This window comes from Penicillium argentinense (assembly GCF_028826775.1).
Source record: "Penicillium argentinense strain IBT 30761 chromosome Unknown utg000002l_segment0_segment0, whole genome shotgun sequence".
NCBI classification, from domain to species: domain Eukaryota; kingdom Fungi; phylum Ascomycota; class Eurotiomycetes; order Eurotiales; family Aspergillaceae; genus Penicillium; species Penicillium argentinense.
In genome coordinates this window covers 2,353,992-2,381,364 of record NW_026622661.1, presented here as the reverse complement: position 1 = coordinate 2,381,364, position 27,373 = coordinate 2,353,992, and the positions used below count along the sequence as shown (strand labels likewise).

General features: G+C 45.5%; 6 protein-coding genes across 6 annotated transcripts; 3 read left to right on the top strand and 3 right to left on the bottom strand.

The window, feature by feature from the left end:
* Nucleotides 1-3,291: 3,291 nt before the first annotated feature.
* N7532_001729 (uncharacterized protein) lies at nucleotides 3,292-4,043 on the bottom strand (the record flags this gene model as incomplete). The annotated part of the gene is made up of 3 exons (XM_056614223.1): nucleotides 3,292-3,315; nucleotides 3,392-3,888; nucleotides 4,037-4,043. 3 exons carry the CDS (start codon nucleotides 4,041-4,043, stop codon nucleotides 3,292-3,294), a joined length of 528 nt encoding a protein of 175 aa, XP_056479264.1.
* A 2,081-nt stretch (nucleotides 4,044-6,124) lies between these two features.
* Nucleotides 6,125-7,243, top strand: N7532_001728 (uncharacterized protein; the record flags this gene model as incomplete). The annotated part of the gene is made up of 1 exon (XM_056614222.1): nucleotides 6,125-7,243. The coding sequence occupies one exon, from the start codon at nucleotides 6,125-6,127 to the stop codon at nucleotides 7,241-7,243; it is 1,119 nt and encodes a 372-aa protein (XP_056479263.1).
* A 3,542-nt stretch (nucleotides 7,244-10,785) lies between these two features.
* On the bottom strand, nucleotides 10,786-11,505 carry N7532_001727 (uncharacterized protein; the record flags this gene model as incomplete). Its single annotated transcript, XM_056614221.1, has 1 exon — nucleotides 10,786-11,505. One exon carries the CDS (start codon nucleotides 11,503-11,505, stop codon nucleotides 10,786-10,788), a length of 720 nt encoding a protein of 239 aa, XP_056479262.1.
* A 5,326-nt stretch (nucleotides 11,506-16,831) lies between these two features.
* N7532_001726 (uncharacterized protein) lies at nucleotides 16,832-17,557 on the top strand (the record flags this gene model as incomplete). Its single annotated transcript, XM_056614220.1, has 1 exon — nucleotides 16,832-17,557. One exon carries the CDS (start codon nucleotides 16,832-16,834, stop codon nucleotides 17,555-17,557), a length of 726 nt encoding a protein of 241 aa, XP_056479261.1.
* Nucleotides 17,558-17,635: 78 nt separating this feature from the next.
* On the top strand, nucleotides 17,636-19,177 carry N7532_001725 (transposase; the record flags this gene model as incomplete). Its single annotated transcript, XM_056614219.1, has 1 exon — nucleotides 17,636-19,177. One exon carries the CDS (start codon nucleotides 17,636-17,638, stop codon nucleotides 19,175-19,177), a length of 1,542 nt encoding a protein of 513 aa, XP_056479260.1.
* A 3,285-nt stretch (nucleotides 19,178-22,462) lies between these two features.
* N7532_001724 (uncharacterized protein) lies at nucleotides 22,463-22,709 on the bottom strand (the record flags this gene model as incomplete). The annotated part of the gene is made up of 2 exons (XM_056614218.1): nucleotides 22,463-22,623; nucleotides 22,670-22,709. The coding sequence occupies 2 exons, from the start codon at nucleotides 22,707-22,709 to the stop codon at nucleotides 22,463-22,465; spliced, it is 201 nt and encodes a 66-aa protein (XP_056479259.1).
* Between the last annotated feature and the right edge of the window lie 4,664 nt (nucleotides 22,710-27,373).

Sequence of the window (27,373 nt, the reverse complement as noted above, 5' to 3'; positions counted from 1 at the left end):
TATGGAAAGTTATTGGACTCACGGGTGGTTCTCGATCTGGCCTCCACGATGGAGGGTCCTGAAGAAGAAAAACATGGATTATTGGTCGTATATTAGTTAATATAGCCAGGGTTCGTTCTGGTGGGTGCAAGGGAAAACCGTTATGGAACGCAGGCTTAGTGGTAAAACACTACCTATCGGATTGCAGGCAGGTACTAAAGATGGGTTCCTCTCGTCTGGGGTTTTGCTTTTTGCGTTATCGTAAAAATTAGGCCGGGACTGGGATTTCTTTTTCGTTTATTGTCACTCTCAATGGCCTGGGAATTCTGAGCAAGTCTATAGCAAGAAAGACACAAAAGGGATTATTGGTCTTTAGCAAAGCAACTCAAGTTTAAGGGTGGTGGAAGGGGAAATTTTAAGGCTTATCGCACTCTCTGGATTCTTCAACTTCCGGAAAGTGCTCACATTATCTTGCACCCCCCCCCCCCCCCCCCGGCGGAGGTAGTCGCTTTCACAATCACTCTAGTCTGCCTATTTCTCCGTAATCCAGTCTCCCAATGCCCTCAGATAAAACTTTGCACAAGATCCTACCGTCCATGCCAACAAGTGCTATTCTAAACCCTAAGACCTGAGTTTTCTCGTGAATCCGCTGAACAGCGACTCGCAACTAGCGAAATTTTGATCACACTGGAATGAGAGGGTGACAAACTGAGGAGGTGGTCAAATACCACTAGGACCCTTCGGGATTGACTTATTCATCGTTCACCCAATTTCCACCTAGTATGGTGTCATAACACGCCATAGTTCAACTATAAAGACCCCTGAGATCGCTCAACCGATCGGAGTACCTACAATCAATCATCTTATTCTGTTTGGACATCTTCAGTACTAGCCAGTACATCGATTCCTCATCCTGACAGAGGGTGAATGGTGTTTCCGGTCGCCCTAGGGTGGAAACGGTTACTAATCGGTCGATCTTGGCCGTCAGTTTCTATGACTGACTTATCGGGAAGCAAGTAGAATTTTACCATGATGCTCCGGCCCCATAGTCGATACCAGATGTTGTCAATGCCACGCTCAAGTATCCTCCGTTGTGTGTAAACCGAGCGAGAGGGCATTGCCTAACTCTCAACTAGAGGGCGGACACGGCCCTCCTTACCTTTACTATCAGGTGACTTTGCGGCTCCCATATGGTTCTTGGAGCTGTGTATGGTGCGGGATTACCGCCTTCCCCCCTCCCAAGACACATGGGGCACCATCATGGCTTATAACCGGTCCTGCTTTCCTGGCGCAGCTTCCATTTATTTTGGAAGATACATAGGAAAGTCCTGACGTATTTTCAAGAGACCAGGATTTGCGCCAAATGGCAAGTCAAAGCCTGCATATCTCTAAGTCGTCCAAGTTCACCCAAAGCGATGCTAAACCTGCATCTAACACCGGCTGATACGCCCTATATCCCGGTTGGAATGGGCCCCAATCACTGTGATTCGACATTAGACGCGATCATGCTTTGAATTTAAGTCGTCATACTAGGCTTGATTGAAATGCCCATTACAGCATCGAGGCTCGTAAATTTGAGTCTAAATCGGTCGCCACTCCGTCGCCACTCCGTCGCCGAGGGTTGCCGACAGTACATCAATATGGTCAGGCAGGAAGGGAGCCGAACGATAAAACAAACCTAATTCTGATTGACCAATAAACTAGGGCGATCTTATTTCAATATGACAATTTGTTGGTATCACCAGCTAGGTACTGTGTACACAGTTAAGTGGACAGTGTGTATGCTCCAAAGCAAAAGTCAACTGTGTTGATAGATGTAGATGTTCAGTCTAGTTGGAAAAACACCCCTAGATCCCACACGCCGGCCTTCGGCGGTCACAACACCGAGGCCACAGCCCAGCGCAAGAATGCGTACACCAAGCAAGGGATGTTATCCATCGGTCGCTAGCAGTGGGTCACAGCCAGTTTGTTCTGACAGGAGAATATATCCCGACACAATTCAAAATGAAATTCATTATTACAGGTATATTGCTAAACACTACTCGAAAAAAAAGCGGATGTTTGTCTAACAAGTCTAGATCATTCGATCCTAACGCAGCTATGTATCATACTTTAGATACTGCGAGTCGCAAAGCAACCACATGTATGGACGGCTTCTACATGAGCACACGTTTTGAGTTATCGGATCCCTTACGAACATGAACTGGTGATGAGATGCCCTACACATCTGCTCGCCCCACTGCCAACCACGGAAGCAATGGCCGTCTTACTATATACACGGGTTCTGACACTAGCGTGGAGGATTATTGTGCCCCCTAGAAAGCAAAAATAGGGAGCTAGGCTGTACTCCTCGCTAACTTATTAACCTCGGCTAACATTGAAGGTCAGGTTGATCTGACTGTTAATCTGTCTTGATCTTTGTTTCTATCACATTCTTGAAGTCAACAATTATCATTATAGCAGACATGGCTGAGCCACTGTCTATGACTGGGAGTGCAGTAGGCATTATGAAACTTGGCCTCACTGTCTGTCTGGTACTGTTTGCTAACTACCGGCAATTCAAAGCATTCCATGATGGAACAGATGAGATTATACGTCGAATGGCACCTGTTGAGCGGTAAGAGTAGCCAATGATGTCGTCACTCAGGAAACATCCCACTAGTTAGTTAATGTAAAAAAACCCAAAATATTAGAATATGTAATTAAGTCCATTATTTGTCTTTTATCGTATTCAGAGTAAATCTAACCCTTAAAACATCAAAAAAAGGAATGCCGCTCTTCTCTCAATTTCAAATTTGGATGTACCATAGAACTGTGAAAAATAAGCACACCAGTCAAAACCCACATTTGATGTTCGAATAGGACTATAACCTGCTGTCAAGCCTACCTAGGTATGTTGAGCGCTCTTTGTTAAGACATTTCTTTTTTGGAAGCATACACACTGTCCACTCAACTGCGTACACAGTACCTGGCTGCAGCTTCTGTAAAGAGGTTAGCTGGATACTATCTACTGTTGACATCTGTTATACTGACTCTGACCAAATGGGTGTCATTTATCGTAGAATTATATATCCTTTCTATACTCTATTCCGCTTTATTGACGACTTATCCTTGAATAGCAATAAATTTTGATATTATGTGACATTTAAAGAGTGGATAAATAGGGTCGGTAGACATAAAATATTACTGCCACATGAAAAGCAATAAATTGAGATATTCACCTACCTGTCAAAGGGGCTTGAATAAAACCTGACTTTTGAAGCTTCATAACACCTTTTCCATTTTCAATTTTCCCCTCGTATTCCCATTATACTATAACTGCTTTTGAGTTCTCATCTGAAGAAAGGCAAAAGAAATTAGATTGTCACACTTGCAAAGATGGCCTGGGTTAGGAACAGAGATCATTTCTCACCTTTCCATATTGACCATGGCGACTCTCCCGCGATGAAGCTCTGTCAGTTGCCAAAGCATTTAACCACACGGCCAGGCGAATTCCTGCTTTGAGAATCTGTGCCTGCACAATAGGAGCAGCTTCATCGTAATACTCTCCACCCAGGTCGTTATTCTTGAGCCATTCAATGCCATTTTTGAAAACGAAATCACAGTTCAGTCTGTTTGTTTCGGTTCCCCATATCATAGGGCATTTCAATGGTCTTTTTGTGTCAGTGCATTCTGCCTGAAGGGGCCTCAATCCGTGAGACTGGAACAACTTCTCGGCCCACTTCAAAGCAGGCTTTTTTTCATCGTTGTGCTTCGGCTTATCCTTAAGACCGTTGATTTTATGAGGGATATCGGTATCCCACACACTGTGAAGGTTCTTCGTCTCGGGGCAGCGATTGTCAAAGCAAACGTGGAGATCATTGCCCCCTCGGCACTTTGCCTCGACATGTAGTGGTTGGTGCAGATCACCTATGAAATGCATCAAGAATTTTAGCGCGTCCCGTTGCTGCGCCTTCTCTAGACTAAGGTCTTGGACTTGATGTGTCTTTTAACCCGTTAGTGACTTTCGTTAAGATTTGCATCTAATTAGGCTGCAATATTCAGAGGCTTTGCTCACTGACCATGTTTTCAATAGCGGATATAACACATCCATGCGTATTACAATCTGCTTCATAGGAAAGACGACATGAATCTGGTGGTTCGTCCATGGCATCTGCTCGAATAAGCTTGTGAATCTGGGGTAATTAACATTGGTACATACCTATGTAATGCCATGGCCTAGTAAATGGATACCGAAATTTTTTTTATCAGCCCAGACTGCCGCATCTGAAATATCAAAATTCTCATTTGGGGTAATAAGATCTTCCACTAGCTGAGCGCCCTGTTCGCTTAGGTACTTCTCTGCCAAATATGCTACTGTTCGATGACCGAGGTCTCCCCAGCCCCAAGTTAATTGAAGCATACAACTTAGTAATAGGAGTGACCAGAGGGAATACATTGCTGGTGGATCTGCAACTGGTAAGTGGATATTGAAGAGTTAGGCTTTGGATAGATGTTTGGGAGCCATAAATGGAATATAAAATAGCAGACACAGTGGTCCAATATTTATAAACCTTCGAAAATTTAAGCAATATTCAGTTGTACTGCGTTCAAATACGTATCTCTGCTGTTTGCAGCAAGAAAAATCATGTATCCATTACTGCATGTCACAACTGATTTTACAATGACTCAAAATATACCGCATAGCAGCATATATTTAGAGCAAGCTACATCGGGCAAATGAATTCATCATCATGACCCAAAATATCATGCTCTAGGGCTCGAACCTTCGCAAGGAGATCGCTGGTTCTCGGTGGCTGAACGAACCAAGTATGAAACACAGATACAACCAATAAATTACACGAAAAGGCACTTCTTCGATGCTCCTAATCACCAGAATCCTAAGTATAATCTTTGCATTTGCTGTGTTTTGCTTTTTTACCAGAACAATTCTTGCAACTTTATCTGCTGCTCGAATTAAGGAGCTTTCAACATAGAGAAAAACTATTATGGATGTAACGAAGTATTCATAGGAGAGCAACGGAGTTCAGGCGACGGATTTCAAACCGATCGGTTATGTGAAAATAAAAACCGGGGTTTGATGTTCACGCATGAACTCAGCGTAAGCTTGCGGGATCGGATGATCAACGTACGTCATGTGGCGTACCCGAAAGTGGTAATCATACGGTTGGTACAAGCTAAACATACCACATTTTTAAGTCTGGGTCAGCTGGCTCTATGTTGAATCTAGATTGCAGCTAGGAGATTATATTCCGGAAGCGTCGGAGCCTAGATAATTTAACGAACACCCTCGTGTGTTGATTGAGGACCACGGATGACCAACTTATCTGTGGCTTTGAATGGTTGTATCTTAAGCATTGTTTCGGTGCATCTGATCAATAATACGGTGCAACGTATTCATCGAATAAAGCGTCTGTTCTACGCGATACATTTGATTGGTTCTCGCGAATAAGGCAGCTTACAGGAAAATATCTATTAGAAAACTTCTATTGCAAAGCCATCTAAATAATTCATGATCCATTTGCTCGCTGCGAAAATTGGATTAATTCCAACGAGGGATAAAGGGCAGGTTCTTGGATTGATTGTGGTATACCATGTGGATGATGGAGTATCCAAATCCGCATACCCCGAATCCCGAACATTCAGAGCTATAGTTATGGCAAAAGCCGAGGCTGAAATCCAGATCAGTGTCAAAAGTCTAGACAATTCATCTGTCCGTTTTGTACACATTGGGTGGTGGTTTGTGACAGGATAGGTCACCAATGCGTCATGATCTGATCTCCATTGGGCAGGGCGAATAACTACAGGATAGGTCACCAATGCGTCATGATCCGATCTCCACTAGGTAGGACGAATAACTACACCATATCATAGGTAGACCAAGAGTCTGGACTGGTCTTCAGCACCTCGTGTGATACTTTTATCTCGGAACACTTCTTTGCCTTAAGTCTAAATTACCCAGTGTTGTAATACGTAATATTCGTCACATGCCTTGGACGTGGAGCTCCGACTATATGTATCTACACCTCCCACCTCTACTTCATGTTTCACTTAGCTCACACCTACATTCTATTAAATGACTTAATCATATACTTCCAGAAATCCACTTTGTCTAATTCTTCGACGAAGCCCTATCTTCCTCAATATGCCGCTTCATAATTACGGTGTCTGGAAAGCAACCCCTGTATCCTACGTCGTTGAACATGAAGAGGATGACAATAAAAGCCCCCATTTATCACTGTACTTCAGTGATAAAGGAGGACCGAGTCACCATTCTGGCCAAATGTTTCGCCGACTCAGACGCCATTCTGGCCACAAGATTCACCGGGCCGTCCGAGGTAACAAAGAAATTCCCGGGCTCTTCAGAGCTGCAATCAACATCAAGTCTGGTGACAAGAAGGAATCGCGACTTACCTACTGGGTGGATCACGACTTCAAAAATCACCCTATCGTCAATAGTCTCACCGACCTATCCTCGGGGTATTATCCTCTCGAAGAAACGGAGCCAAACCCTGCTGGTGTGAGGTTAGACTACATCCGGAGTAACTTATTCAATATCAACACCGGTCGAATCCTACCCCATGACATACCAGGCTCGAACAATGATATGATTGATGTTCTAGAACCTGAAGTCAAACAGGCGATCGACGATAACGCCGATATTTACCTATTTGGAGAACCGTTTAACGATCGAAAAGGTATTCACAATGTGCATATGAATCAAGGCAACGTTAAACAATTCGCAAATGATGACGGGGTGTTCCAAGATGGTGGCCTTTTGATCCACTACCCACGCTCTGGTCGATGGGTTGGGGTTTTTCTCGGATTCGCATCACAAGCTGTGCACACCGATAATTCCGACGGGCATGCCATATCATCAGAGACCTGGGGTCACTATCTAGAGAGAGAGAAGAGAGATACCGAGCTGACTGAGGACTCCGTGATAATAGACGAGGCGTTGATAAACCCCGAGTCAGATAGTTCCCGAGCCAGACGAAGGTCGGTTACTCTCACAAATCCGAAAGACCACACGATGCCCCTGTCTTCTTGGAAAATTAAAAATTCGGCTGGCGAACTCCAAGTACTGCCGCCTAATGCAGCTTTGGACGCCAAATCAACGCAAACGTTCGAAATTCCGGATGTTCATCTCTCGAAACTTGGCGATACCATCACACTGTTGAATGAAGAAGGACTGAAAGTTGACGGGGTAAGCTATCGCTCTCAGCAGGGAGTTGAAAGGCAACCAGTTGCCTTTGTTCATTAAAATGGGATATTGTAAAATTGGTCCATTGTCTCGTTTTTTCAAAAACTTTATTATCTGCTTAAAAAGGAATAGTCCAACCCAGAAAATTGCAGTAGTTGGATTAGTGATCGTATCCCTCAAATGTATCTTTGTGTTTTTGCTTTGATATCCTTGTGTAAATACCAATAGCACACAGCTATAGTGCCTTCTTATAGGGTTTCTCATTAAAATCCCTTAAGAATCAAGCAAAATGGAGTATTCACACATGCTCAACGCCTGCTTCGAATAGCTATCCAAGGCACTCAGTGTTACGGGCCGTTCGAAAGAAACAGATTCATTCGGTGCCTACAGGACGAGAATCTCGAAGATGAAGAAGGAAAGAGAAAGAAAGAAAGTCCGCCAGAAAAAGAGGGGTTAAAGTCCCTAGCAAACGCGTTGTGCAAACGACCCAATATTATGCCTCAGGCATCCTTCCACGAGACGAGGCTACTCCCAGGGTCATCCGTCACACTCAGATGAATTCTCGCAGAACGACTTCTTATGGGATTATGATTTGCTTCATGAACTTCTTACGACTCATTCTTCACCTGAGTGGCTTGAAGGGAACCGTACATGACACAACTCTCGCTCCGCGAAGCGATTTGGATTTTCAGGATGTTTTGTCATAAAACATGCCGCATCTTTCTATTTCAAAGCGCCACCGACATTTTCATGTGCGTTCGACTCAATCAGAGTCCCGAGCCGGGCAGTTGTGGAACACATCATTTCCGAAAGGTATTCAATTGAAGAAGCATCCGAAAGGTGGGAAACGCCAAATGGCACGCAGCCAGAAGATGCCAGGTAGTGAATAAGAGATAGTAAATGTTGATGGGAGGTTGCTCTTTTGCGCCTTTGTCAAGCTTCCATTCACTGCTGAGGGTTGGTTATGATTTTCATGATACCAGCGAAAGAAGGCTCCGATGACTCTCAATGTGAGATTTTCGGCTCTCAGCCAGTAGTGGTATGGTGGAGTGAGATTTTTTGCAAACCTGCCATGGTATCAGCTAGAGAGGAACACTAAAGGAGAAAGTATAGGAATCTTTAAAAGGCATTTCGAGCTTCCCGCCGTTTGTGTTTTGTCGGTTTCGCAAGGTCGGCTTAGATCCGGCTGTTGAACGAAAAAGTTCCAATCAACAGTTATCCTGTGCTTTTCTGTCTCGTTTTCGAATCAGAGAATTATTGAAGGGTAAAGTCTTTGAGAGGCAGACTCGGTCCTTTTTCATTCCATCAGCACCCATGGTGGAAGCGCTCTCATTGCCCTGTATACAAGCTATGTCAGGACACTTCGGCCAATCAACTCTCTTCGATGTAAGCGCTAGTATCCGCCTACTCAGCCTTACAGGATATAGCGTCGACACTAGCACCAGACTCCGTTGATTGCAATGTCTAAGTCGAAATGTGAACTGGCGGGTACCATGTTAGAGTCACTATCTGGGCTCCTGTGAATGGAGAAATCTGCCCGGGTATCGGCTGAAAGAGAACGCAATCAAACGTAAATAAAGTTGCTCTTTAGAGCTGCCTGGCCTTTCATACTAAGTACGCTCTGAAATTTTATACAGTATACTCCTGAAGCACAAAGACTCGCATGCCAGAAGGCACTTCTGATCCAATACCAACACCAACGGGCATTCCGCAAGGGTCGCCGATTTCGCCGATTCTCTATCTGATCTACAATGCAGACCTGATTGAGAAATGCGGAAGTGGAGTGACCAGTAACGGCTGGGTGGATGATGTCTGCTTTATGACCGAAGGAGATAGCGAGCGAGAGACCATCAGGAAGCTCAAAACAGCTTGCGGGAAGGCCGAACAGTGGGCCAGAAAGCATGCCTCAGTATTCGACACGAAGAAGTACACGCTCGTGCATTTCGTAAATACGAAAGAAGTCGAGCCTTGGTACACACCACTGTCACTGCAGGGGCACACAGTACCTGCGACAAGGACGGCGGAACGCTATCTGGGCTACTGGCTTGATCCCAAATTGGAGTTTCAGCATCACCGCGAAAAGGCAATTTCGAAAGCAAGCGTGTCCCTCCAGGCGCTACGAAGCTTGGCTGGCTCGACGTGGGGGGCCTCTCTTTCAGCCATGCGCAGGATCTACCAAGCGGCAGTCATCCCACAGATGCTCTTCGGAGTATCGGCCTGGTACCACCCAATGCTGATCAGCAAGATGAAGGCACGAATAATCAGTCAACCATTCGTGGCCATCCAGAAGCGGACAGCATGCCTGATCAGCGGGGCTTTCAGAACGACAGCAGCGGAGGCACTGAACACAGAACTACACCTACCACCAATTTCGATCCATATGAACCGCCTGTTAAACGAACCAGCTTTACGGTTACAGACTGGACCAGCATTCGCTGTCCCACCAACAATGCTACGACGCCGACCGGTGGACGAGAGAGATTGGTCTGGATGGACACCGATGAAGGCGCAAGCCTGGAAAACGGGCGGATGCCTTACGGCTCCCCCGGGAACTTTGGCGAGTCGGAAGGCATTCGTCCAGGAACCATGGCAAGCGCCGCCAGAAGTGTTCATCGAGGACAGAGAGATGGCAGTGAAAACTCACGACCACATTCTATCCAAAGACCCAAGAGAAAGACCCTTGATTCTCTACGCCGACGGGAGTGGGATCGAGGGAAAAATTGGAGCAGCAGTAGTCGTTGATCTCGAGGATCTCCACGCTCACAGCCAAATGGGCGGCGAAGACACGTCCACTGTATACGCTGCCGAGCTCCGTGCCATTGAAATGGCACTCAAAACAATCTTGGAGACCACGGAACCTAGACGCATATGATCAAATCGTGCCGCCTGGTAACTGGAGAAACGAGAACGGACACACGAGCAGTTGTTCATAAGAAGCATTCGGCTATGATATAACCGACGGTGCTGTCAGGACTTGTCGAATCAACTCTTCTCATTGATATTGTTTTCTTACTAATTTATTTTTTGGATTTGCTATATGCGTCACATGTGTTTTGGCTGTTGGTCGGGTTTTCATATCCCCACAGAATGGACCATCCAGCCAGGACCGAGACCACGGTGGAACTTGGTAATCAGCCCCGTGGGGCTGTGAACTTTTATTCCAGATTTTAGCTCACATTCCTGTGCAGATAGCATCATGGGCCTGCACTACGAGGAAAGCGCGTTCGCAGATTGGTACATAATTGAGAAGATGCGGAGCCCTAGTTCCATTGTTTAGTTACCTCATCCAAAGCCGACTAAACAGCGTTGTTGCAGAGGCACCCGCATGTCATGTGGGAGCTTAGTAGACGTTGTTTGTAGAACACCGGTACCTAACGTAGAGAATTCAGTATATATTCGCCAAGCAACTGCTAAGTAAAATTTTTTTACTTACCCCAAAAGAGATTCCTCATCCAATAGCGTTCTAACCAATCTCAGAACTTCCTTAATAAGTCCATAAACGGGTTATCGAGAGCCTTTGTCCACCCAATCTTCTCATCATTTTCGACCGGGGGAGGATTCCCTGAGATCATAGACCTACCTAGACTCGCTTTTATGGTGCCTCAGGGTCCCAAGGTAGCCTTCCGATCCTGTCGTATCCCTTCGAGTACACACATAATGCCACCGCTGCGCAGTCGCTCAAGAACGAGGTTCATCCCCTGTTTACCTTTCGAAACAGCATCTCGGGTCCGCCTGACACCGATCAATTCAATAGTCCGCTCGATGCCGGCTGCGGATAAGGAAGAAAGCAAGCCTGTCTTGTTATCTTCTTCTTTCTTATCGGTGTCATTTCTGCGACCAAAAACCATGCCCTGTCCGAATCTAGAGCGCAGGGTAACATTGGTATAGACAGTAGTTTGCTCGCTCTTCCGATCGAGTGAGATTCCATCTAGAGCGCCAGCGTTCTCGCTCGCGAGAAGGCGCTGATAGTGCTGTCTCTCAACGACGCTGAGAATGCCAGTCCATTCTAAGTTGCGAGACTCGGTCTTCATCCAGCCTTGTGTAGGATCGATTACGCTGGTTTCCAAGATATAACTCTGAGCGGAGTGGTCGGATCCACCTAATCTCTTGGGTACTAGCTTCAAAATATTCAAGGGGATCTTGGTCCTCTTCAGGTGGAGCCGAGTTGAGTGGAGGCGGTGTGTGTTCGGGTCGATGAATTGCTCGATCACGTCAGTAGATAAGACATGACGCGAATAGCGATTCGGATAACGAAGGAAGTAGGCGAGAGATACAGCGGAAAAGGGATAGTCATAGGCGTGTTCATTGTAGAAGCACTTCATCATGTCAAAATATATAGACTAAGTACGGGTGGGAGAGCGTAATCAATGCTGGGCAACTTTCGCGGCCCGATCATGTGTCCCCGCCCAAAACCCTCACCGCGTCTATCGCCATGGAAGAGAAATTGACGGTGATGCAATCATGTCGTCATCTCACATCGTACCGTAGAATAGTTAATCCGGACATCGGAATCCACTTTGAAGATCAACAGAGATCGAATTAAGACCACTTGCTTTTTCTTCAATGAGGGAAGTTTAACGCGTTACTCGCTCAATTATTACACACTGCCGTCCCAAGGTTGATATGCAACTCTGCTCGCTCTAGTCTTCCGTTCCAGTATCATCGTGGGGAGCCCTGGACGGTCCAGTATAATACCTGACCTCTTACGACGCTCGAGCACCCCTCGTGCAGTTTTCCCGAGAATTTATGCCCATATAATGAATTCTAGTTATGGATATACCTACTTTTTCGATTAGAGGCCGTTAAACTGTGATTCTAACCCAGCATATTCGCACTGTAAACCCGCTTACGAAGAAAACAATATCAATCTAGGTAGATCAACAATCGTCAAATACAGTCCAGTGTTGCCAACTAATTCCAATCGTAGAACATCGGCAGCAAAGGTAGGGGTGTCAGTCTGATCTTTAGAAGTACAAATACCCATAGACTAAGCTCGGCTTCAATGATCCCGGGAAGCTCAGTGAATCCACAGAGTTCCATTCAGGAGCCTAAGCGTCATTTTCCTCATTGTCTCGCGTCAAATGAAGGGTTATCATCAGTCATACTATACGTTTGCAGAGCATGTCTCAGGACAATTTCCGTAGCGAATCGGGTACACAACCTATCTTGTCTGGGGAAACGATTCCGCTAATTCCGTCCAACACGGAGCATTTGCCAGCAAACTGATCACCACACACCACTAGCTGAGGCAGTGCAACATAATCACCAACCCCGTTGGCGCGGATTTTATCGATTTGGTTGAGTCGCTAGGACGTTCTCACGGATTGGACACCAAGTTTGTCTCCGACCCGATGGAAGTCGATCGCGCTCCATTGTTCTTCTGAACTCCCTGGATTTTCTGATGTCGGGATCAGAATTTCCATGTCTTTTAGCAAGCAACTGGTCAAGGAACTGTCGCTTAAAATTATTTTCCAGGTTCGAAAAGAGAGTTAAGGGATATGAAACATGGGGCGAACTGGCCTCTTTAAGGTTGCGATGAACTCACCCTGGCCGGAAACAGACTTGGTCTTTGATCCTCGAGAACGTCTTAGCGACTCAACCAAATCGATCAAACCCGCGCCAACGGGACTGGCGATCATGCTGCAAGCGGGAAGGTAGGCCTGCTGTTTTCGGTGCGCACTTTAGCCTTTTATACTTCGCACCTCGGCATAATCGCCTCCAGGGGGCGAAATCCCTTGTTGCCTGCAACCATCACAGATTTTTCTCAAACCCCCTCCCCTCACTGCGGTAAGGGTTGCCAAGTAACACTGAGCGGAATTAAGCACTTATAGAAGATAATAGGGGGGTTGTTTCCAATTCCCGGGGCCTATACAGCACTCAACATTAACTGGCTTCTCACGACTTGGGAGACGAATTCTAAAAAGCGAATTCTAAAAAGCGAAGGTAATTTGAAGAGAATAAGATGATACATATGATATCGCAAAGCTGAAGTTAAAGCGGAACCGTAATGATAAATGCTCGTCAACATGTTGGAGATGTGCTCGAAGGCAGCGTTGCGGCGAGGAAATGGAGACAAAGAAAGGAGGTCGGTGTCTTTTGAGTCAAAGTCGAGATGTCTTGCAAACTTCTCAAACAACGCGAGCAAGGTCATTGACCAATGATAATTCACTGGATGCACAGAACAACCAGTCGATCAGTTAACAATCACTATCCTTCAGGGGCCGGTCGGCCGACCTTCTGAAGTGACCCACACCCCTCCGCAACCCTTCCAGGTGTGCGTCACTCCCAATTGCGGGGATCTAATGGATACCTCGAGAAATTTAGTTACGCACTACACTGTTTCTGTCTTTGGGAAAATTGGGAAGACCGAGTGTTTCCAGGAGCTCTTAGAGGATGGTGGTTCTTTTGTTTCTGATTTCTAGTATATCATCTGAAATAACTCCAGGAAGGGAAGTACAGGCTATGATGGATCAATTTGAGACCTCGCCTTGAGTAGAGGATGTTTCGAGGCCCAATATACACCACATGTCTTTCAATAATGTCGTGAACGTCATTCTCCCGTAGTTCCAATTCAAATGCGTCTTCCACAGCAGAATTCGGGTAAACTCCCATCGATACCTCCTAGATCCTGTCATCAAAATAAAGCTCCCGCACTACCTCTAATTCTGCCGTCAAGTTATTGACCAACTCATTATGCGTATTCCAATCTTCGATAAAAACGCCATGCTCGAGCCAGCGATCAAAGAGCGACTCGCTGATTCCCTGCGATATCCCATATAGGTGTTCTAAGTCGAAACTCTCAGAATCAAAACATTTAGAAGTATGAATATCGACATCGATTTTCCATACCCATTCAACCCATTGGGTACCCATTGGGTGTTTTTGTTATATGAGATCCATGTTAGACAATCGGTCAGAAGATCGTGGGCGATTGTATTCACTGGCGCCCTCGCGCCAAAACATTTGGCTATGTGACGAAGCTCCCTCCCAACGCAGTATCCGTCCAAAGATTTGCTTAGAATCATATTGACTATCGAGCATCGGAAATTTTGAAGCTTTGGTAGAGAACCCCATTTTAGATAGGGTAGGACTCCAGGGACCCCCCTTTTACTCCTCGGACTCCCCCAGGGCTAGGGGGACCCCTCATGCCTGAAGTATAAGACAGACATTCCTATTTCGGTTTAGCGTAAGGCAGTGAGGCAAAAATCCTTAGGCAAAAATTTACTAGAGAGACCCCCCCCTTCTCCGCCTTCACCGTCCTCACACCGCTTCCACAACCTCGTCACCGCCTACCTTTAATAATACTATCATCTCTTTAACGTAGTTCCCAAGCGAGTGACGCACCCAAGCGAGTGACGCACACCGCCTACCCCTTCATTTTTCCTTGCCGATAAAGAGGAGGAAGGATCGAACCATGCATATAATATAGTGTCTCACCTCACGACATCTTACCCGATCGTGCTAGAGTCTTTAAAGGAATCGCTTCAAGATTCTCACATACGCGTCGTAGAAGGGAAAGACCCAATATCGGTCATTGACGACCGGGACATCCACCAGAATGATATTAGACTACTAAAAACACTATTAAATTCAAAAACTATAGACTAGGGCACCGAGTAATTGAATGGCCAATACTATTGCAGCCGCTACATCTCCGCGGTGCACGTTTGGCTGGTGGGGGTGGCAAAATAGGTGATTCAACCGGTGCGGGCGGATGCTGTTCAACAGGTTCCACTGGCTGCACTGGCTGCACTGGTAGTCGCAAGCCCTCTCCAACTGTAATACCCTGTTCGCATCGAACGAGACAATTCGTTCTTGCTCGCTTTTGCCGTTTCTTCTCATTCGCAGCCCGTAAATCAGCAATTTCCTGCGCTTGTAGCACATTGGTGTGCATTGAGACACAGTAACCCTTGATAATCTGATCTAGGATAATCTTTGATGGGGAAGGAGGGCTTCTTGATCGTTTTCTAAGTAGTTTTTTGAGTGAAGAAAACTGTCTTTGTACTTGTTTGACTGTTTTTGGCGTTTTCGGACTGAATTGGCCCGATCGGCTGCTTGGGCGGCTAGGTGGTGGTGTAGGTGTTCGGAGAGAAATATTCAGTTTTGAAAGCACCCGTTCAGGATCTAGTGGAACTAGACCTGCTGCTGTGAAACTATGTTGAATAGTCTCTAGTTTAAAGGTCTCTTCTCGTGCCTGAGGATATTCTGCTAGGAAATCTAGCTTATCAATATGGTTAAATCCTAGCCGTGCTGGTTGGTAATCAGACGACTATAGGCACGCTTAAGAACAGCAAAACATCCAATATCTAGAGGTTGAAGAAGATTGGATGAATGTGCTGGCATGCAGAGTGGGATAATTGAGTTTTCAGCGCAAATTCGGTCGAATTGAGGCGTGAGATGGCTACCATGGCCATCAAGAATCAGAAGGCGATGCTTTCCTTTCATCCGACTTGAGGTGAATGGGATGAATAGATTTTGAAGCCATCGGACGCTAATCTCATCTGAAGTCCAGCCATTAGGTGAAACTTCAAATCGCCAATCTTTTGGAAGGCCATCAAGCCAACCGACGTTGTGGTTTTTGGCTTTGAAGATTATACATGGTGGAAGAGCAAAACCTGCTGCACTGATTGACTCGATTGTAGTCACCCATTCACGATTTCCTGGCTGTAGAACTGCCCGACGACCATAGTACTCGGCTCGAGTAACCACCTTTTGTGCTGAAATAAGGCCCATCGCGAATCCAGTCTCATCAAAGTTGTAGATATCATCTGATTGGATGCCGTTCATATTGATCACATTTTGAACGGTTTTAAACCACTCACGTAAGACCTTCGGGTCCTCGTTTTGAGCACGTTGATAGTCATAGCGTCTTGAGAAGCATGTTCGAAGCTCTTTTTGGCGATTGATAAAATTTGATGCCCAGTTTTTTCCAACTGTTGGTGAGGGGGTGTTTCCGCGGTCGGCAAGTAGAATATTCGCTATTTCTCTCACAGTTGAGGGCCTAGGCGCTGCACCGCGTGAATCCATTGAGAGTATCCACTGTACAAGCGATTCTTCTTCAAGTCCAGTCAATTTATGACTATTAGCGCGTGTATTCGCGCGAGAAGTCTGGCCCGCACGTCGGCGGCGGATTGTAGCCTCAGATACGCCGTATGTCTTGGCTGCAGCGCGAAGACTAGGAAATTGTCCTTTTTAAAGAGCCTGAATGGCTAATAAAATCCTGCCCTCACGATTATCCGAATCCTGGCTTGATTGAGCGTGTTTTGGTGGCATGGTGGGTGGTTGAAAATAGTGGGTACGCGTCAGGACGCCATTTTTGGTGGGGTGCGTCACTCGCTTGGGAACTACGTTATTCCTCTCTATCTTCTCTTCATAACCCTCTCTCTCTATCTCCAACACCCCCACACGCCAAATTTATCACCAGATTATCGTCAAATCATCGCCCAATATGGCAGGCTTAGGCCTGGAGCTGTATCTCTCGTCAGATACAGCGGATAGCCCTGGTATGGCTACCCGCATCGACCCACCTGTTGAAATCATATTCGCTCATAATTTGCAGATCCTCTAGCCACCGAAGACCTCCTATTCGCTGAAGAGCCAAGCCCTACCGAAGATCCGAACCCCACCGAGTACTCTAGCATCGATATCATGCCCGAGGTCGCTGGCATCGTGTCCGAAGATACCGACGAAGACCCTGCTACTTTCCGCATAACCCTACCACTCCCACCACTTGATCGACGATACAACACACCAGAGGAAGGAATCGAGGCCATCAATCAGCTCGGCTTCAACAATGGCTTCGCGGTGGTTAAGCGGCGGAGCAAGAAGACTAAGGGACAAGTACCAAGGCTTAAGAAGGTACAGCTCCAGTGCGACCGCGGAGGTCAGGCATTAGAGCACCCTAAGGAGGCACCAGAGCAGCCCGAGCAGGCACCAGTAGCTTCAGGCCGATCTAAGAAGCGGAAGACCCATTCACTAGCGATTGATTGTCCATTCGATATCTCTCTTCGCCTACAGGATGATGAGAAGTGGATTCTCACAATTACTAGCGACAAGCACAACCATAAGCCATCCCCTGCCACTACCCATGTCGCCCATCGCAAGCACGAGTTAGCTCAAAAGCGAGAGCAGCTACAGAACTGGTTTAAGCAGAATCTGCCGACCAGGCAGATCCTCAGGCTCTTAAGAGCGGAGGATAAACGCACATGTCTCTTGCCAAAAGACATCAATAATGCCCGTATGAGGATGAATGACGAGTTCTTAGCTGGCCAGACGCCGATTCAAGCCCTACTTATGGAACTTCCGACCGACGGAGAATGGCGTTTCAGGTATACTATTCACTTCTATTACGATACTGTTCATTTCTATTGCTAACATCGATCATCTAGATACTCTTTAGACCAGGATAATCATGTTGTTGTGCTTTTTGCAATACATCGGAACTCCATCGAGATGCTAAAGCGTCACTCCTTCGTTATCTCCATGGACTGTACGTGCAAGACCAATCAATATGGCCTCCCTCTCCTCGATATCGTGGGCTTCACTGCACTTAGCACCTCTGCCTTCCTTGGATTTGCTTTCCTGCAGAATGAGCAGCAGCCTACATACGAGATCGCCCTTGACTATCTAGCAGATGTCTACGATGAGCTTCAGATTCCATATCCTCGCACGATTCTCACCGACAAGGAAGATGGGTTGATTAACGCGATTCATGAGGTCTTTCCTGATACCCACACGATTATCTGCCTCTGGCATATCAACATGAATTTGATGAAGAAAGCCCTACCTCTCCTCCGAGACCAAATCGCCACTGCCCGCAGAGACGGTATCCCGGGTCCTAATGGATCTATCCCGCTTCCTGATGGGTCAACATTGTCATTGACTACTAATGCTACTAAGAAAGAGATTGATGATGCGATGAAGAAGGTGCTTGATGAGGGATGGAACAAGATGCTGAAGCGCTGGAGCCGGACGGTCTGCGCAGAGACGAAGGATACATTCGATACAGCATGGGCACGATTCCAGGAGCTCTACAATGCCCCGATCTTTACCGACCTCATTGCTTATATCAAGACTGAGTGGATTGACGATTGCCCAGAGGCTTTCCTCCGCTACCACACCCGTCGCTATCTCCATCTTGGTGAATGCGCGACCTCTCGTGCAGAAGGATCCCACTGGCTACTCAAACAGGACCTCCTTGTGTCCACTAAGCATCTTCTCTCTGTCCTAACTAACTTTGAGATAGTAGTTAAGGACCAGTACACGAAGCATCAGGCACAAATCGCCCGCGAGAGAATTCACCGACCAACGGCTATGCCTCATCTCTACCGACTTCTCATCAACCGCATCTCGGAGAAGGCAATTTACTACACTCGTCAGATTCATAACCAATATCTCCCACCGGCAGAGAAGAAGCCTCGGATTCCCGCCCTTTGCGACTGCAAATCAAAGGATACCGCGGGGTATCCCTGTATCCATATCATTAAGAAACATCTTGATGAGAACCGACAGCTATCTCCCTCTCTTTACCATCAGCAGTGGCATCTTTACCAGCTAGGTGATGCTCCACCTATTAACCCATTGCTCCTGATCCAGGATCCTCGCCCTATCCACCGTCGTGGACGCCCGCGTGGTGCGAGGAATAACATCCGACCCCAGGAACCAGCCACCCAGCCTGATCCTGTAGGTATCCAGGTTCCATCGGCACAGATACAAGTCCCGTCTACGCAGATTCCTGATGATGAGCCCCTGACCCCTTTCGAGCGATCTACCCAACGCGAGCCGTCGGTATTTGAGCATATTATAGCAGAGGCGACTGGCCGCAGTCGTGGAAGACGCCGTACACGTGGCAGTGGAGGCAATACCGGAGATACTCGTGGCCGTGGCCGTGGCCGTGGGGGCAATGACGGAGGACCTCGTGGGCGTGGCCGAGCCCGTGGCAGCCAGGCAGCTATATCTGACGTATCTGAGGCGTCTAATGCATCAAGCGCCTGAATCACAGCCAAAGAATCATGCATTAGATAGCTGTATATTGACGAATTTAAGCAACTTGTACGAGTGAGAAATGGTGGCGTCTGATTGGCTGAACCAGAATGGTAGGCTGTAGAGACCAGAATGGCAGAAAGCGGCAGAATAATTAGTCATGTGACTAGAGATCTGGCAGAAAATCTCCAAGAATTTTTTGAGGGGTTATGTATCATGTGATACAAACCTTACTGCCTTACGCTAAACCGAAATATGAATGTCTGTCTTATAATTCAGGCATGGGGGGTCCCCCTATCCCTGGGGGAGTCCGAGGAGTAAAAGGGGGGGTCTCTCTAGCTAGAGGGGGGGTCCCTGGAGTCCTACCCTAAATTTAAAGCGACAAAATATAAGAAATATACTATTCATAACTAAATACAGGATCATTTCTAAATATTTCATTAGGTCATCGTGTAAGTTTAGTGGCTGGTATGGTTAAGACCAAACGTGTATATCTGTCGCAGCTAGCTGATACAGTATGGCATTGTATGCAAGAATGGGGCTAATCTACCAAGGGGAACCAATCCAAAAAGATAGATGAATTAACTGAAAGAAGAAAAGAGCGGATGCTGCGAAGACACGTTAGGGTGTCCTTGCTTACAGGAGTAGGGTGAGGGGGGTTGAAACTCTCGATTCTCGGAGTGTCGAGAATCCCCTAGTACAAATGAAGATATCACGACACAAACGGAACTAAACTATTTCGGGTGCTACCCCACTATCCTCGACATTATGTATTATTACTGATCCAAAAATAACCACCCGTGGTGTCGTCCCATCACAATCGTCCCTCCCTACTCAGCAACCATTAATCCCCTAAATCGTTGCAAGATGGCGCGAAACCTGAATCCCTGGTAGCGTAAAATGATTGTATATATGATAAGCAGCAAGACACAACTGACTACATCACAAATGGCCAAACTGGTAAAGTGTAGCGAGCGTTCTATCACTACAGTCACATACGCAAGAATATGCGGTTGTTCGGCAGTCCCAACTCTCCCATAATTCCTCCCGGCCCCCCACCAAGCATAACTCCTGTGATGCTGGACGCCCTTTGTGACCACCTCGCTGAAAAACCCGGCCTTTATATCGAATAAATGGCTAAGTTCCTATGGGACGAGTTCAACATGTTACCGTCGCTATCCAGTATCCAACGGGCTCGTCTGGCCGAAAGCTAAAGAATAGAACCCTCAACTACGAGATTTATACCACTACACACTATCCGAGTTTCGTTAGTACCACCTTATTCTCGTTGATGAATCCGGATATGATAAGCGGGTAGGCCATAGGCGGACAGTTAGTCACCACTAGGCGTAACACCGGTGTAAGTGTCTAAATTTCATCGGGGCCAACGTTATCAGATACTGCCAGCATACACTTAAGATGGTGTCCTTTTATCGCGTATTTTTAAAGGTTCAACGGATTCCGTATTCTCGGAATCGGACCAAGTTAAGTAGTTGTGCTCTAATGCGGGGGTTAGACTACTGTACCTGCCGCCTTACTCTCCAGATTTCAGCCCTATTGAGGAGGTTTTTGCTGAGCTGAAAGCTTACATCAAGAAATCTTGGCCAAGTTATGAAAAGCACCCCGACGAAAGTTTTCATACCTTCCTTTGGCGGTGCGTCCATGATGTTGGAGCAAAGCAGGAAAATGCGGAGGGCCATTTTCGACATGCAGGTATAACAATTGAGAAAGTATGAGTAGCCGTGATTCTAGAAAGCGAGGCGTGTGCAGTAAGGAGCATAAGCCAGGTTGTATGTGCAGTATGATATCCCTATCGTGATCCAGTTTTATGCCAGTTTGCTTGTCCTTTGAGATCCTCAAATCGATATGCTCTCTCACGGGGACCTATATTGCGAAAAGTTGTCCCAACATAGAAATCAATCCATACGATCCTGGCACCAGATACAACAAGCATATTCTTCGGGTACATATATTAGCAAATTGCACTATGAAGCAGAGCCTGCTGCGAAATAAAATACGGTAGTCAAATATATGGCTCGTCTACGTATCAATACTCAACTTCTCTGTTTCCCATTCCAACAAGGATTCAGAATTATTAGGTCTGGTGGTCATTCAGCCCCAGTATTTTCTTCTGCTTGGCCAGGCAATCTCGTAGTAAATCGAGGGCTCGGGTTCTACGACCTGAAGATCTCCAAATGAAAGCGAGATTGGCCATGCTCGTCAGCGTGTGGGGTTGATCCACGCCAAGCTGCGGCTTGTGAGTCTCCAGGACCTGTACAAGGAGCTCCTCTACCTCGTCCCATTGGCCCGCGAGCAAGCATGCTCGTCCTAACATCACAGAACTCGCAAGGGCTGTTTAATTCTCGGTATCTAGTAACATGGACCATCTTAACGTCATGCTAGGTATGATGGTTGTACCTAATAAGCCACTTTGGAAACTGTTCCAATCATTCAGCTGCCTTTTCAGGAAGTTGATTGGCATTGAGAGCCAGACCTTCAAGCAAAGCAGGCTCTGCAAGCTTGCACCACCATTTGGGTACTAGTAAACAGCAGGGCTCATGTTTTCGAATAGGGTCAGTGCCGAAAAAATGAAGAAGGGTATAAAGTATCTCGGCAGAAACATTCGAAATGGCGTTCATTTTTCAGTTTTGAGTGTGACTGGGAGTTCCCAGGAAAGTATTCAAATTGAACGAGGGGGCAGGGTCGCACGAGGTTCCACTCCCGCAGCCCCCCACTGAGCTTAGGTATTATTAGAGATGATCATCTTCTCCATTATGAGCAAAGCCCCACCTAGCAGCGTGTAGCGGCAAAGCAGTCAAGTCCTTGCAGCGATAATTGACCAAATTGCAGCTCTGTACAACCTTGGAGCCTACACGGCACCAGGATACGGGCAATGCTTGTATTGGTCCTCCCGTCCTAAGTCCCTGAAAGGTATGAACTTATTGAATATTCCCGGGTTCAAAGACGTAGCTGCCAAAGAATACGGTGAGTGGCTTGCATCAAATATAAATGATGATACCCTCAACGCTGCATTCCGACGAGCTTTGTACTCGAACACATCTACAAGGATCAAATCCTAGAATTCTTCGTCGGTAAAGGGATCAAGCCCGGAATTGCCCGGAGTTTTGTAGAGAATATTCGTGACTGGGTTGAGAACATGAAGAAAGAGATACCTGTTCTTGAAATGGGTAGAAAAACGTGTTGGCGTTTTCTGTATGAGTTCGATGTATTTGCCGTATTAGATGACGCGGCTCTACTTCACGGTAGCCGGAAGATCTATTTGTTTGAATTTATCCATTATTCTTGAAGGTTGCCCAGCATATCAAGTGCCTCTTCTGCAGTAAGGCGACTGGAGGGTAAGAATCGCATCAATCCTTGATTGACATGAAGTAGAGGTTCCAGTGTTGGATTGGGCACCAACCCCGCAAACTTACGTTCAAGCTTCGACGTTCCGCAATCTTTGAGCGAAATTAGCAACAGATCTGATTGTATCATTTTGCTTACCTTCTTCTAGCTCCAGATCATGGCTAGACCTCATCTGCATTATGATTTCCACTTAGATTCCTATGCGGCCGGCAATCTCTCCCCAAAGCAAATCATTTAGAAAATCAAAACTTGATCCTCGCCAAGATACTAGAATGGCAATGTCGTGAATAAGAATTAATAAATCTATAGGTCACACCTCCATAAGCACTTTTGCTGCATAGAAGATATATTGAATTACCATGCAATCTGTGCGCTAATATTGTCTAAGTGCAGCTGCAGCTGCCGAACCGGTTACACAAAGCTGCGATAGCGATGGTGAAACGCAGATTTTCTTCCTCCCCTCGTCACTTTTGAGTTCCGATCTCACCATGCGAATTAGGTCATCCTACTACCAGGGAGGGACCGGGATATGCTAGAGGGAGGTAGGTAGATTTAATGGAACTTATGAGACATATTCCCAAGCAGCTGATGAATACGTGGCTGGATTGTGATAGAGGCTTGCGGATGATCAGCTAGTTACTAAAGTTTAATGCGGGTTTCACAACGCAAGTCGGATTGTGTTTGGTTTTAGTGGATAAACCGACTGGTTGGTTACGCGGTACTGCATTAAGACAATGAACTATCATTTGATCATGCACAAATAGTTTTTGAGCGCGTTTTGGTGGCATAAACATGGGTGTTTGAAGGAAAAGGGGGTTGGGAGGGGGGGGCCAGATACGCATTTAAGGTTTTAGCATCCTCCTTGCTTACTAAGTTAGCTTGGGAATTACGAACGAAAAAGATATGAGTGTATATGTGACCTGAACACCTGCGGGTGGGTCAGGCCACACCTGATAAGCCCGATAAGTCCAGGCCACACCTAATTTCTTGGCACCTGTAATTTATTTCTGGCGAATACATTTAATAAATTACTGATGTATTATTCACTCGCACTGAACCATGGGTCAGGCGGGGTAGTTCTCCTTCATCTCATTCTAGTGTTTGCACCCACACCCAGTATGGCAGCCTTTTTAGAGGACGACCAAGATATCGGTGAATCCCTTGAGCAGGAGCTTCAGCAGGAGCTTCAGCGGCAGCTTAATAGTGAGGAGAGTGCAGTTCCTGCTACTGTTCAAGGGACCCCTGGACCTACATATGCTCTAGATGAACCTCCGGTATGACGATAATATATTCTCAATATTTAAGTATACATTAATAATATATTGTGTCTTTAGGAATTCCTACGGACTATCTTACACGACAAGCGCTCGCCGATTCGAACACGCTTTATCGAATATACTTCAGCGCTACCTGAATATCCCCGGACAGACCCGGATGGCTTCACATATGTGATCAATGTGCCTGATCGGTCATTGTTCGCAGTGGAGCAGTCAATTGAAGGAGTATATTAATATCCCATTAATATATTGATAATATGTTAATAATATATTAGGTGCAATACTCGTCAAAACAAGCCTATCGAAACAGACGTAACCAGCATGATTCTATCTTTGGAGAAAGGGTCGCTTTTCTACACAGCCTCTACAGATGTACAGGCATAAAAATGTGTGAATTTACAGATCCTGAGCTCAAGCAAATGGTGCATTCGCATGTTACTGAGGGTATTTGGCAGCGAATCAAAGAGCTTCGCCAACATATCGCATTCAGTGATACCCAAAACCCTCTACAACCAGCAACATATAGGTTGTACCAATCTACGATGCGCCAATTCAAGATCAATCGCACTTCATGTGGATCTTGGAAGGATACTTGTTCGCCGCGCGGTCGATGGGTTCAGGATGTAAGTAATATACTACTAATATATTCTTAAAATATTTCTAACCTGTTATTTATATATCAGAGTGTTATTGGTGGATCTGACTTTTATATCTATTGCTCTAATTCATATGAAAGTCCAAGGTCTCATTTTGCATCATGTGTGCGCCCTGACTCTGGTATCGACAGGGAATTGCTTAGGCGAATCCTTGATGGAGAGGTCCAGGGAGAAATTCAAACCTGTGGTTATATCGACACAAATCGTCATCGTGGAGACTATTGTGGTAAGGAATATATCTTTAATACATTAAGAACATATTATTAATTACTATATTATAGAATTTGACCATACACGTGGGCTTGGTAAAATTAAAAGGCACAAATGCTCCGTTGAGTTCCATTGGTTTATTCCAATCGACCTCACGTCCAATCCATTTTGGGTTTTTACCTCAACCGGGATTCATATGCACCCTCCGCCACCTCCATCGAAGCCTCCACCCGCAATTATAGACTTAGTACGAATAATCCGCCTACAGAACAATCCTGCATTAACAACAGGTAAAGTTCTTTCTAATATGTTAGGAATATATTAAAGAAATATTAATAATGTTTTATCCTAGGACGTTTTCTCGTTAGCCCTGAGCTTCGGGGTCTATGCAAGCGATACAATAATAGCGAGTCGCTGCTCAATGTCCATGAAAGCTTTGCTAATTTAGACCGGATCAGCACACTCATTCGAAAGGAGAGACTCCTACGATTTCCTCATGGACAGGATATCAATTGTTTGATCTTTGAGATGGAAAAGGATCCTCCTTTAAAGGTATGAAGATAATAGGTCGTGATATAATGAGAATATATTATAATTAACCTTTTTGTAGGACTACGTTCAGCATATCTATCAAGACCCTGACCTTATGGTTATTTGCTTCACATCAGACATGGCTGAGCTTTTCATCCAATCTGAATCGGTAGAGATTGACATGTCTTTTAAACGATTCAAAGAAAGGTCAATGCGAGAGGTTACATTTTCAAAATATATACCTGAGCAAGACCGAGGTAAATATTACCCTAATATATTAATAGTTCTTTATTAATACAATGTTCTTCTAGTTTTTACACTAGCACGTGTGATTGTCGTTTCCGAGACCCATTCAACCTATTATCTCCTATTTACTCGGCTTTTTGAGTGCATAGAGCGTGTGCTTAGTCGCCAGTTCTACTTTTATCCAATCCATCGTACAGGGCTACATGCTGTCGTTCTGGATATGGATACAAAGCAATACGGAGGTGAGAAATAGATCATATACTATTAATATATTACTAATACGTTATAGGTCTTAGAGACTTTCTCGCTGATAAGAGTACTCTTCAAGTATCGCCTGATGATCTTATCCAACACTTCGTTGTCTTCTGTAGAGCCCACTTCTACAGGGGTATTGATAGAGCACTTCGTGGGCAACAGGTCGCTCCTGGATGTAGGGAAAGGATGCGAGCAGTGATCGATATTCCGAATCGAGAGGAGTATATTCAAGCTTTAGACTGGATAATCGGTAAGTATACTCTAATCGGTTCTTAATAGGTTATTAATTTATTATTAGAGCATGAATCATCCGTTGTCATTCAGCAATGGGCTCGCCATAAAAAACTGCCTTACGTTGCGGCAGCTTTGAATAAAGCTTGGAGTCAGATACCTGATGTGATTTTCGAAGGACTTCGAAAGAACACAAATGCAGTGGAGCAATCGCACCATATGATCAATAGTACTGGTGTTCAGCTTTCACTACTACAAGGGGTTTTGAAGTAAGTTCTTATTAACTTCGTCGTAATATATTAATAGTATATTAATACAATATTTCTAGTTCTTTTGCCCATGATAAGACCCGCATGCAAGCTTATTCTATTCGTCAAGTAACCGGAATTCGACAAAGGTATCGGATGAATGGTATTCATGCAGCATTCGATCGTCACCTAGCAAAGGGTAAGTTGATACGAAGAATATATACAATACATTATTAATCATTTCTATAGAGCAAAAAAGGCGCCAGGAGAGGCTACTAGAAGAGGAACTCAATCAGCTTGAGAGCTCATCGAACATAGATGAGTTCTTCGCATCTGATGAGACAAGTGTACGGTATACGACCTCAGGTGTACCAATTTCTCGACGTTCAGCTAGTGTACCAAGGAGATCTAGTACTAGATCCCCTACCGCTACTCCTCGCCGAACAAGAACACCTACACCAAGGTTAGTACTCTATGATGTTTTAAGAATATTTTATTAATATATTACAGAGCTCAAAGCCTACAACGGGTTGCCTCTGACAATTTACGACAAGAGCATGATAGTCTTGCTATCCAAAAGCTTGAACATCAGCTCCGAGAGGAGGACTTAAAGGCACAATTGCTCGAAAAGCAGCTTGCTAATCGTAAACGGCAGCAAGAATTAGATGAGATAGATAGACAGGTAAAGCGTAGGTAGGTTAAAATATGCCCACTTCTATTAACTCTAACAATTTTGGTCAAGGAATTAAGAATAATTGTAAATTTATGCTTCCTCCTCGAGACGCTCAAAGTCTGCGTCCACATCCCAAAAGCGAGTAAGATACTCGCAGGTGAATGGGGCAGTACCGCATTCTATTATGATATATTAGCAATGCATTAAGGATATATTAAGAATCGCTTACTGATATTAGCAGTGATACAGGCGTTGCAGTCATCGTGTATATGCTTAGTGGCGAGGAAATCCCTCACGGCTTTAACAGAAATCTATAATATATTAGCAATCTGTTCTCAATAAATCAGAGATAACTTACCTTCCGATTCTTGCCTTTACCCTTCGTGAAGGGAAGTCGCGGCTTCGTAGAGATACGGGCAACAAGAGCAGTGTACCAAGCTAAAATCATATATTAGTAGTATAACAAGAATAAATTAGGAATGTGTTAATACCCTTGACCTCGTCCATCTCCTTGA